Source organism: Anomaloglossus baeobatrachus, chromosome 1, assembly GCF_048569485.1.
Source record: "Anomaloglossus baeobatrachus isolate aAnoBae1 chromosome 1, aAnoBae1.hap1, whole genome shotgun sequence".
NCBI lineage: Eukaryota > Metazoa > Chordata > Amphibia > Anura > Aromobatidae > Anomaloglossus > Anomaloglossus baeobatrachus.
The window spans coordinates 639304416-639316508 of NC_134353.1; the positions used below are offsets into that span (position 1 = coordinate 639304416).

Genomic DNA, 12093 nt, shown 5'->3' on the forward strand with positions numbered 1-12093 from the left:
TTGTTCACAGCAGCATATGGGTATCTTCTGCAAGCATTAAAGCTTGATTGCCGTGCTGCAACCTTTCAACAAACTTTATTACCATACAAACAGTACCCGAACTCCGAGCTCAGACACAGACTTTTTCATAAGTCCATGTTCGAGTTTGAGACCGGGACACCCGGTGTCTGGTGCGAATCCCAAATATTACCTATCATATTCACTGATCCCTAATCACAACTCAAATCAACAATTAACAAGGAAGGTGGATCAAAATTCTCCAATATTGTATCTACATTCCTAGCTAGGACGAAATTAGAAATAAGTCTCCTTTCATACATACTCATACTCATTTGATACATTTGAAATTAGTGAAATAATTATGGATAAGGGATATCAAATATTATTATATTGTGTCTATATTCCCCTGTATTAATTTTTTTAGTTCATAATGATTTATAGGGGTGAAGCTATAATGTGTTGCAAACTGATTAAAGTGACTGTGGCTGCACAAAGACCCTTCTATGTAAAAAAAAAAAGGAATGAAAAAACAATATTATGAATTACACACGGTGTATGGGGTAGAGGCTGGTATAGATGTTACATTGAGGTCCAGGATCTTTATGTGATATCTCTAGGAATTTATTTGTTTACATACTTATCCAGACTGAATTGAAATGTATATGACACTTTAATATCTGTTTGTTGGATGTTGTATAATAGGGCACAAAATATATGAATAGGAGCTTGTAGATAAGCATGTATTATGGAATATTTGCTAAAAGTAAGTGGTTACACTACACTGTGTGACTTATAATATACAATGTATATACAGAATATTAAACGTCTTGTAGGAAGCATCTGTCTTCCTTGAGGATGTCCAGATTTCACACACTAATGCTCATAGGATATTGTTTCACTCTAGCACAGTTTTTGTGACTGTGGGTTTTGCACAGAAATATCTAGCAGAATCTGCATTAATAAGGTTCTTCAGTTCAAGAGATGTTACATTGTCTTTATTGTCCCTTGTAATTGTCACTCTTCCTTCCACGGATGGGGCATATACTGTTTTACTGGCATCAGACCAGATTACACCCAACCACTCAAGCCTTTGCCCTGAGTCTTGACGGATCCAGTGCATCCCAAACTTGCTGAAATCAAATCCAGACCTTCGACAAGTCAGCTTGAAAGACTCGTTTGGCTTTCTATATATTGGTGCATCTGTCTGAGTTAGTTGCTCTTCACACTGAACACCTAAAATAGAGAGCATGATTAGATCAATATAACATTTAAATGGTATGAAAAATGACTAAGAAGAAGTGCACATACCTCACTCCATGAAGAAGAAACAAATCAATACGTACCTGGCGCCAAGAATGAGAAACACATCAGAAGTAAAGGCAGATTCATAATGAGGGTCAAGGAATGAACTCGAGATGCCATAAGGACCAGCCATGCAAGCAGACATAATATTCATGCATGGGAAAGTCATTTGAATGTTAGGATTTGCATCATCATTGATAACAGTATATCTGGACAGCATGATTAATGAGATTTCACATCACAAGAACTACAACATTTTATCATTGTAAATAATGTAAAAGGATTTCATCTTTTAATAGTAATTGAAGAATGTAATTATCAAAATGAGCTCAGATTTATTTATTTGGATCTTATTGAAGTATGCACATAATATGATACGGTGAATGCAGAAAAAGAAAAATAACAATGTGTATTTTTTGCCATATTTCTGATGTTTTACACCACAAATATTTGTTGTTGTGTGTCAGGGATAGAAATTTTATTGCATAAAGTGAACAAAACTATTCCAAATTCAAGACCCCTGTGGGCCAGATAGATGGAAAAAAGTGTCCTTTTAACATCAGATAGACAGATATTTATTAAGGATGGCTTTTTTTAACTTTGTATTGAAACTGTCAGGTATGGTATAGTAATGATTCTATTTTTTAACCCCTTCACGACTTTGGATGTACTCAAAGTCATGTGCAGCTAATAGGCTCCGAACCACAAGTTCCTGTTACATAGTTACATAGTTACATAGGTTGAAAAAAGACCTAGGTCCATGTAGTTCAACCTTCCTCCACCAATTCTACATTTAGTCACTAAGTCACTTATAACCAACAATGTTGTGTGTACTGAGGAAATGATCCAGGCCTTTTTTAAAAGCTGTTATAGTATCTGCCATTACTACCTCTTGTGGTAGGGCATTCCACAGTCTGACTGCTCTAACTGTAAAGAATCCTTTCCTATTTAGCTGTTGGAATTGCTTTTCTTCCACTCGCAGTGAGTGCCCCCTGGTCCTTAGTATTGTCTTTGGAAGGAATAAGTCATGTGCCAGCCCTTTATATTGACCACACATGTATTTATACATATAAATGAGATCTCTGAGACGTCTTTTTTCTAAACTAAACATATCTAACTTTTTCAACCTGTCATCATATGGGAGGCCTTCCATTCCTTGTAGTAGCCTAGTTAACCGCCTTTGAACTGACTCTAACTTCTGAATGTCCTTCTTAAAACGCGGAGCCCAAAACTGGATCCCGTATTCCAGATGTGGCCTTACAAGTGATTTATAGAGGAATAACAATACATATATCAGTATATATATACAGTATATATATATAACAGGTGCACCAAACTTAATTAATTAAACAACAGAAAGGTGCACCTAAACATAAAATCAGTGTGTCACATTTATTTAACCTTTTCTTGTCTATTGTGAGTTAACATGCAGCAGTATACATTGGAAATATTTTTAGTTTCTCTAGTAATTAATATATAAAAACAGTTATACTTTGCCAGTCTAGTTAGCCAAGTGATTAAAATTTATACCAGATTTTATTAACAAAATACTAATGACAATGGTTCCATAAAATTATTATATCTATTCAATCCATGAAAATGGTAAAATATAAATAAATAGTTAAATCATTACCCATTGTTAAAAATTGACATTCTATTACTATTGGATCTTTAAGTTCTTTCGCTGATTTTGGAATATTGACATCCAAATACTAAACCTGTAATATAATCAGACCATGCGGTACCGCAAAAAATAAAATTATAGTCGCAAATTCCATAAGGAATTAATTCTTCCATTCTTTGACTTAATTTATTTTATTTAAACTTGGTCTCTTCATTACAAACTATAATGATTATTTATAAATCCTCCAACAGGTATAAACTATTCATAAATCCCCATTCACCATTAATGATTCAGATTACATGCAGGCTGAACTGCAGGATCCCTACCAAGTTCAACCCTCAGTCTATGGTGAATATTTGATTTCACATATTGGTTTTAGTTCCCTTATATTTAGTTAATACATGTGGCCAGGGCTGTATTTTGCCTTCCTGCTGCCCTAGGCACTTTAAGTGGTCGCGCCCCTTAGTGACAACGTAAAACTGAGTTTTCGCACACGACATCTGTTTAAGGCAGATCTACTCTGTAAAACACTTTAAAAAGTATAAATGAGAAATGAAGGGCACTAACCCCCCCCCCCTCCCCCCCAATGGGAATCACCACGGGCACATCAAAACATAGCATGAGTATAAAATATTCCCACCACACCGTCCCCACTTATATACTGCGACTGTGAAACTGCCCCTAATAAACTACACACTGCCCTCCCTTATAAATTATACCCACCACACCTTCCTCAATTATGAAATATGATCTGTACTGTCCTCACATCATGCTGCCCCCGTCTCACAGTATCCCATGCATGCTGCCCCCTCCTCACAGTATCCCATGCATGCTGCCCCCTCCTCACAGTGCCACATGCATGCTGCTCCCTCCTCACAGTGCCCCATGCATGCTGCCCCCTCCTCACAGTATCCCATGCATGCTGCCCCCTCCTCACAATGTCCCATGCATGCTGCCCCCTCCTCACAGTGCCCCATGCATGCTGCTCCCTCCTCACAGTGCCCCATGCAGGCTGCCCCCTCCTCACAGTATCCCATGCATGCTGCCCCCTCCTCACAGTATCCCATGCATGCTGCCCCCTCCTCACAGTGTCCCATGCATGCTGCCCCCTCCTCACAATACCCCATGCATGCTGCCCCCTCCTCACAGTGTCCCATGCATGCTGCCCCCTCCTCATAGTGTCCCATGCATGCTGACCCCTCCTCACAGTGTCCCATGCATGCTGCCCCCCTCCTCAAAGTGTCCCATGCATGCTGCCCCCTCCTCACAGTGCCCCATGCATGCTGCCCCCTTCTCACAGTATCCCATGCATGCTGCCCCCTTCTCACAGTATCCCATGCATGCTGCCCCCTCCTCACAGTATCCCATGCATGCTGCCCCCTCCTCACAGTGTCCCATGCATGCTGCTCCCTCCTCACAGTGTCCCATGCATGCTGCTCCCTCCTCACAGTGTCCCATGCATGCTGCGCCCTCCTCAGTGTCTCATGCATGCTGCTCCCTCCTCACAGTGTCCCATGCATGCTGCTCCCTCCTCACAGTGTCCCATGCATTCTGCTCCCTCCTCACAGTGTCCCATGCATGCTGCTCCCTCCTCACAGTGTCCCATGCATGCTGCTGCCTCCTCACAGTGTCCCATGCATGCTGCGCCCTCCTCAGTGTCCCATGCATGCTGCTCCCTCCTCACAGTGTCCCATGCATGCTGCTCCCTCCTCAGTGTCCCATGCATGCTGCTCCCTCCTCACAGTGTCCCATGCATGCTGTCCCCTCCTCACAGTGTCCCATGCATGCTGCCCCCCTCCTCACAGTGTCCCATGCATGCTGCCCCCTCCTCACAGTGTCCCATGCATGCTGCCCCCTCCTCACAGTGTCCCATGCATGCTGCTCCATCCTCACAGTGTCCCATGCATGCTGCTCCATCCTCACAGTGTCCCATGCATGCTGATCCCTCCTCACAATGTCCCATGCATGCTGCTCTCTCCTCACAATGTCCCATGCATGCTGCCCCCTCCTCACAGTGTCCCATGCATGCTGCTCTCTCCTCACAATGTCCCATGCATGCTGCCCCCTCCTCACAGTGTCCCATGCATGCTGCTCCATCCTCACAGTGTCCCATGCATGCTGCCCCCTCCTCACAGTGTCCCATGCATGCTGCCCCTCTCCATGAGCTCCTAATGCTGCCTTCCTCTTTTCCATAATGACACCTCCATGATGCCCCAATCATCATACTAAGACCACCACACTAGCGCTTATCCTGAGACCCCCCCCACACACACACACACACACACTACCCCACTCTTGATATTGACTCCCCTACATTGCTCCACTCCATACTGAGCCCACACATGCTGCCCCTTCTCCATAATGAGCTCCCAATGCTGCCCCCCTCTTATTCTGAGTCCTTACACTCCCCCTATCATTTTTGTCATTGCACTATCCCTCAACCCTTGTCCTCTGTCTCTAGCATTGGCCCCTCTCTCCCCCCAGCCTCCCCCAGCATCAGCCTCTCTCTCCCCCAGCCTCCTCCAGCATTAGCCTCTCTCTCCCCCAGCCTCCCCCAGCATCAGCCTCTCTCTCCCCAAACTCCCCCAGCATCAGCCTCTCACTCCCCCAGCCTCAGCCTCTCTCCCCCCAGCCTCCCCCAGCATCAGCCTCTCTCCCCCCAGCCTCCCCCAGCATCAGCCTCTCTCCCCCCAGCCTCCCCCAGCATCAGCCTCTCTCTCCCCCAGCCTCTCCCAGCCTCAGCCTCTCTCTCCCCCAGCCTCCCCCAGCATCAGCCTCTCTCTCCCCCAGCCTCAACCTCTCCCCCTCCAGCCTCCCCCAGCATCAGCCTCTCTCCCCCCAGCCTCCCCCAGCATCAGCCTCTCTCCCCCCAGCCTCCCCCAGCATCAGCCTCTCTCTCCCCCAGCCTCAGCCTCTCTCTCCCCCAGCCTCCCCCAGCCTCAGCCTCTCTCTCCCCCAGCCTCCCCCAGCATCAGCCTCTCTCTCCCCCAGCCTCAGCCTCTCTGACCCCAGCATCAGCCTCTCTGACCCCAGCTGCCCCCAGCACCAGCCTCTCTGACCCCAGCACCAGCCTCTCTGACCCCAGCACCAGCCTCTCTCTGACCCCAGCATCAGCCTCTCTGACCCCAGCTGCCCCTAGCACCAGCCTCTCTGACCCCAGCACCAGCCTCTCTGACCCCAGCCTCCCCCAGCATCAGCCTCTCTGACCCCAGCACCAGCCTCTCTGACTCCAGCATCAGCCTCTATGACCCCAGCATCAGCCTCCCTCAGCATCAGCCTCCCCCAGCATCAGCCTCCCTCCTCCCATCCTCCCCCAGCATCAGCCTCCCTCCTCCCATCCTCCCCCAGCATCAGCCTCTCTCCTCCCATCCTCCCCCAGTATCAGCCTCTCTCCTCCCAGCCTCCCCCAGCATCAGCCTCTCAACTCCCAGCCTCCCCCAGCATCAGCCTCTCTCCTCCCAGCCTCAGCCTCTCTCCTCCCAGCCTCCCCCAGCATCAACCTCTCTCCTTCCAGCCTCCCCCAGCCTCAGCCTCTCACCCCCCCAGCCTCCCCCTTAGCCTCAGCCTCTCTCTCCCCCCAGCCTCCCCCCCCAGCCTCAGCCTCTCCCCTCCCAGCCTCCCCCCCAGCCTCAGCCTCTCTCTCCCCCCAACCTCCCCCCCAGCCTCAGCCTCTCTCTCCCCCCAGCCTCCCCCCAGCTTCAGCCTCTGTCTCCCCCCAGCCTCCCCCCCAGCCTCAGCCTCTCTCTCCCCCCAGCCTCCCCCCAGCCTCAGCCTCTCTCTCCCCCCAGCCTCCCCCCCAGCCTCAGCCTCTCTCTCCCCCCAGCCTCCCACCCAGCCTCAGCCTCTCTCTCCCCCCAGCCTCCCCCCCAGCCTCAGCCTCTCTCTCCCCCCAGCCTCCCCCCCAGCCTCAGCCTCTCTCTCCCCCCAGCCTCTCTCTCCCCCCAGCCTCAGCCTCTCTCTCCCCCCAGCCTTAGCCTCTCTCTCCCCCCAGCCTCCCCCCAGCCTCAGCCTCTCTCTCCCTCCAGCCTCCCCCCCAGCCTCTCTCTCCCCCCAGCCTCCCCCCAGCCTCAGCCTCTCTCTCCCCTCAGCCTCTCTCTCCCCAGCCTCCCCACCCAGCCTCAGCCTCTCTCTCCCCCCAGACTCACTCTCCCCCCAGCCACTACCCCCAGCCTCAGCCTCTCTCTCTTCCCAGCCTCCCTCCAGCCTCAGCCTCTCTCTCTTCCCAGCCTCAGCCTCTCTCTCTTCCCAGCCTCCCCCCAGCCTCTCTCTCTTCCCAGCCTCCCCCCAGCCTCTCTCTCTTCCCAGCCTCCCCCCAGCCTCTCTCTCTTTCCAGCCTCCCCCCAGCCTCTCTCTTTTCGCAGCCTCCCCCCAGCCTCTTTCTTTTCCCAGCCTCCCCCCAGCCTCTCTCTTTTCCCAGCCTCCCCCCAGCCTCTCTCTTTTCCCAGACTCAGCCTCTCTCCCCCCAGCCTCCCCTTGCATGATTATAGTGGACAAAAAGAGGCATCGCAAAGATCATCAACTAACCTGTAAGGTGCCCATATTTTCTAGGCTCTGCCTTAGCGCATACCTGCTCCGGTGCCCGCTGCCCTGCTCTGCTGATTATCCTCTTCTGGCTGGCTCCAGCTTCAGTCGCGACCTCCTCCACGGCGTGTGTCGTCTGCAGCATTGGACGCTGCAGCACGGGGCAGTGAGCTGATTGGCGCGCCCGCGCGCCTCTGACCCGGAAGTGCAGGCGCTGGAACTTCCGGGGTTAATCAGCTCATTATGTCTGGCGCCCGCCGTGTATTTAAAGAGACAGAAGTGCGACTTTCCTCCCTCTCAACACCCCCCCCCCCCCGAGAACACAGCGGAGTGTAACGGAGGGAGGGGCGGGGGGCGGTGATGTAAAAAAAAAAAAAAATACGGCCCTGCATGTGGGACCAAATATAATTATACAATATTCCTCAATATATAAGGACACCCCAATGTGTTGTTATTAAGTTTGGTGCACCTGTTATATCACTATATATATATGGTCTTTGTATATTTACCGACATCATGATTAAGAGTGCGGTGCCACTTGAAACGCGTCACTGACGTCGGTCATGTTATCATCTTGACTGCAATGTGCTGTTATACTTGTGCCAAAGGAAAATCAAAGAAAGAAAATAACATATCCTTCTGTTGAAGCTGGACTTTATTTCATTTGGATCCTCTGATGACCTCTATCACTGTCATGATGTAGTTCCTATGAACGCTGTCTGGGAACCGGCATTTATAGGAGATCAACATTACTGTTGTGCAGAGCAGTGCTGAAGCTCCATTCTAAACAGCAGAAGCAATCAAATGATTGCAGCGTCAAGTCCCCTAAGGCCCTGTGCACACACTGCGTTTTTACCTGCGGTTTTACCCGCGGTTTTGCTGCAGAAATTTCTTGAAAAATGTTTGTAATCTTTCTGCAAACATTTCCCAGCAAAACGTATGGGAAAAAAAATGGGAAAAAAATAGCTGTGCGCACACTGCATTTTTTTCTCAAGAAAATTCTTTCTGCAGAATTTCTTGAGAAAATTTCTTGAGAAAATGTGCATGTCACTTCTTTTCCGCAGGTACCTGCGGTATTTCACTCCATTCACTGTAATGTAATAGCGAAATACCGCGGGTATACCGCAGGTAGCAAATGATGTGCGGTATACCCTCAGTATAGCCGAAGTTTATCTGCGGTAATGTTCATCCCTGCCTACGTTTTGCAGGGAAGTGATGTCATTATGACAGGAAGAGGAAGCGGAGCAGAGCATAAACACACACATCACACTCCCTGGATGCCGCACGGAAGCACTTACGTGTGACCTCCGTTGGGTGCCCCTGCAGTCTGTGTCCCGCTCCAGCCCCGCGGCTGCCGTTACTGCCGGTGCTGGCAGCCGCGTGGATGACAAGTGCTGTTGTCAGGAGGTTAGATGAGGTCATTACCTGCTGTCACGATCTCCTGCTCTCCTGACGTCAGCGCTGTCACTGCCTTCTATGCCCGTCTCGCGGACGGCCCGAGAGTGTGACTAGCGGTGACGTCACGGGCTCTCGCGATACTGCTGAGAACGTGGCGGGCATAGAAGTCAGTGACAGCACTGACGTCAGGAGAGCAGGAGATCGTCACTGCAGGTAATGATCTCATCTAACCTCCTGATGGCAGTGTTCGTCATCGCCTGCAGTGACCTGGGCTGACTTATTGATGTAAGCTCAGGTCACTGCACTGCTCTCCCAGCCAATGGGGAACATTTTGTTCTTCATTGACTGGGACAGTGACTATGGTGTGGATCGTCGTGGGACCCCCTTATTGGATTACGCCAGACCTGGAATTGATTGTTCTTTTCAATAAATTGGTGAAAGAGAGAATGTTTTGGGCAGTGTTTTTTCAAATAATACTTTTTTTGTTGTCTATTTTTTATTTCTTACTGACTGGGTTCGTGATGTCGGGTATCTGATAGATGCGTGACATCACTAACCCCAGGGCTTGATGCCAGGTGACATTACACATCTGGCATCAACCCCATATATTACTCCGTTTGCCACCGCACTAGGGCAATGGGATAAGTTGGGGAAAAGCGCCAGGATTGGCACATCTAATGGATGCGCCACTTCTGGGGTGGCTGTGGCCTGCTATTTTTAGGCCGGGGAGTGTCCAATAACGGTGGGCCTCCCTAGTCTGAAAATACCAGACCACAGCTGTCTGCTTTACCTTGGCTGGTGATCCAATTTGGGGGGGACCCCACATTTTTTGTTTTAAATTATGTATTTAATGTTAAATAACAGCGTGGGGTGCCCTCTGTTTTGGATTACCAGCCAAGGTAAAGCTGCCAGCTGTGGTCTGCAGGCTGCAGCCGTCTGCTGTACCCTAGCTGGCTACAAAAGATATGGGGGACCTGGCGTCATTTTTTTAAAATTATTAATTTATTTTTTGGCTAAATACAAGGCTAAGCACACTTTAGTGCCACATGAATGTCACTAAAGGGTGCCAGCTTAGAATATGCAGGGAGATGAGACATTATATAGGTCTTTCTCATCTATTATCTATCTATCTATTCATCTATCCATCTTTCCCTCTATCCATTATCTGTCTGTCTATCGATTATCTATCTATTATCTATATTATTTATTGCAGTTACAGCATAAAAAAACGCAGGGACCAACCTGCGGAAAAACCGCGGCAAAAACACGGCAAAATCGGTTTTGGTGCAGTTTTTTACCGCAGGTGCAGTAATCTTCAACTCCCAGAAGTTTCTCAAGAAATTTTCTTGCGAAAAATCACTTTTCTAGTGCGCACATAGCCTAAGAAGAATAGTAAAAACAATAAAAGGTGTAACATTTTATTTATTTACAAGTGTATCATTTTTTTTAAAAAAATATGAAAACTAAAACACCCACAAAGTTCATATTATCCCCTTTTGCCCCACTGAAAATAAAACAATTAAAGAAACAGAAAGAAAAAAAATATTTTTAATTTTCATGTTCAGAAATGCCCGATCTATCAAAATATAAAATAAATTAAACTGATAAAGGGCCTAAAAAGAAAAAAAATGAAAACATCGGAATTATGTTTTTCTGGTCACCATAACATTGCAATATAATGCAATAACAGACGATTAAAGCATGACATCTACCCCAAGATGGTATAGTTAAAAATGATAGCTAAAGACGCAAAAAAAAGCCATTGTTGAGCCCCAGATCACGAAAAATGAGAACTCTACGGGTCTCGGAAAATGGTGGCAGAAACCCAATTTATTTTTTTTTTTACAAATTTCTGAATTTGTTATCACCCCTTAGAAAACACGTTTGTTTGTTGTTTTTTTTTATTGATGAACTCATACTGACATGGAGAATTATGCTACCAGGTTAGTTGTAACATATAGGGAAAATGGTAAATGAAAAATCCCAAAAAAATAATCGTATTGCACTTTTTTGCAATTTGACTTCGCTTGGAATTTTTTTCCTGTTTTACAGTACAATATGTGGCAGAATGAATGTTGTCATTCAAAAGTACAACTCATCCTGCAAAAACAAGCCCTCATATGAGTATGTTGACAGAAAATAAAAAAAGTTATGGCTCTTGGGAGAAGGGGAGGAAAAAACGAAAACGAATATCGGAAAATCGACAGGTTGTGAAGGGGTTAAAAATTAAGTTTTAATCTCCTTGTTGCATATGTAAATGAGGCAGGACCAATGAGGTTTGTCTTCCCCTGTACTATTGGTGCTTCACATTATTCACATAATCAGATCACAGTGAAGATAATGTATCCCACCAAAGGAGAAAATTAAAGAGGAAAAGAAATGTGGCGCTAATCTAATCGTAGATTAATAAGCTCATATTTTTTAGCATTTTAATATACAGTTATGTGATTATATGCAGGTACCTTTTATAAATAAAGCCTCATAATGACCAATTGGTTGGATGCATAGGGAGCGCCAACTGAGACCTTCACTTTTTATTCAATGATCTAATCACACAAACTTTCATTTGGCGAACATTATTCTTCATCTTCTCAACATTTTTTACATCCAGGTTTTACATGCACATTGTGTCTGTTTTCCAAAGATAAAAGATATCCAAAGATAAAATACTTCCCCATTATAGTCTATGGGGCTGATCCAGGTCTGTGCTTTTATACGGTCTAAAGCGGGCTTTACACACAACGACATCGCATCACCCGGCACAGCTGCACACTCTCCGGACAGGAGTGGGTCAGGTGCATGTATCTCTATGCAGCTGAAATGCTCCTGTCCGGAGAGTATCAGGCCGTGCTGGGTGATGCGATGCGAGACTCGCTCGAGTTACATGCCAGGCACTCGCAAGTGTGACTCTGGCCTAATGGACATACTGACCAGTCGCGTATTGTAAGTGTGAATGAGGCCTAATACTGCAAAATAAATGATGCGGCTAAAAGGTACAAAGATGAATAGTAGCAGACTTTGGTAACCACTTCACAAGTAGAACTGCTTTTTTTTTAGTTCAAGTCAGTTATTAATTTGGATTTTTTATCTAATGCAGGTAAATGTAGCCTATGTAGACTTATAGTATCCCCTCATTCTTGGATATGTCTACTATTTGTTTACTTTAATAAAAGAAATATTTGCACGATAAAAAAATCTTGTGCCTGTATTTTAACAAAATCATCAATCAAAAACAGAATAGAAAAAGT

At 46.7% G+C, this 12093-nt stretch overlaps 1 gene segment (V, D, J or C); it reads right to left on the reverse strand.

The window, feature by feature from the left end:
• Positions 1-895: 895 nt before the first annotated feature.
• LOC142243694 (immunoglobulin heavy variable 3-33-like) lies at positions 896-1422 on the reverse strand. The segment is given in 2 exon segments: positions 896-1233; positions 1344-1422. Coding segments are annotated over 2 exon segments (417 nt in total).
• Positions 1423-12093: the final 10671 nt, after the last annotated feature.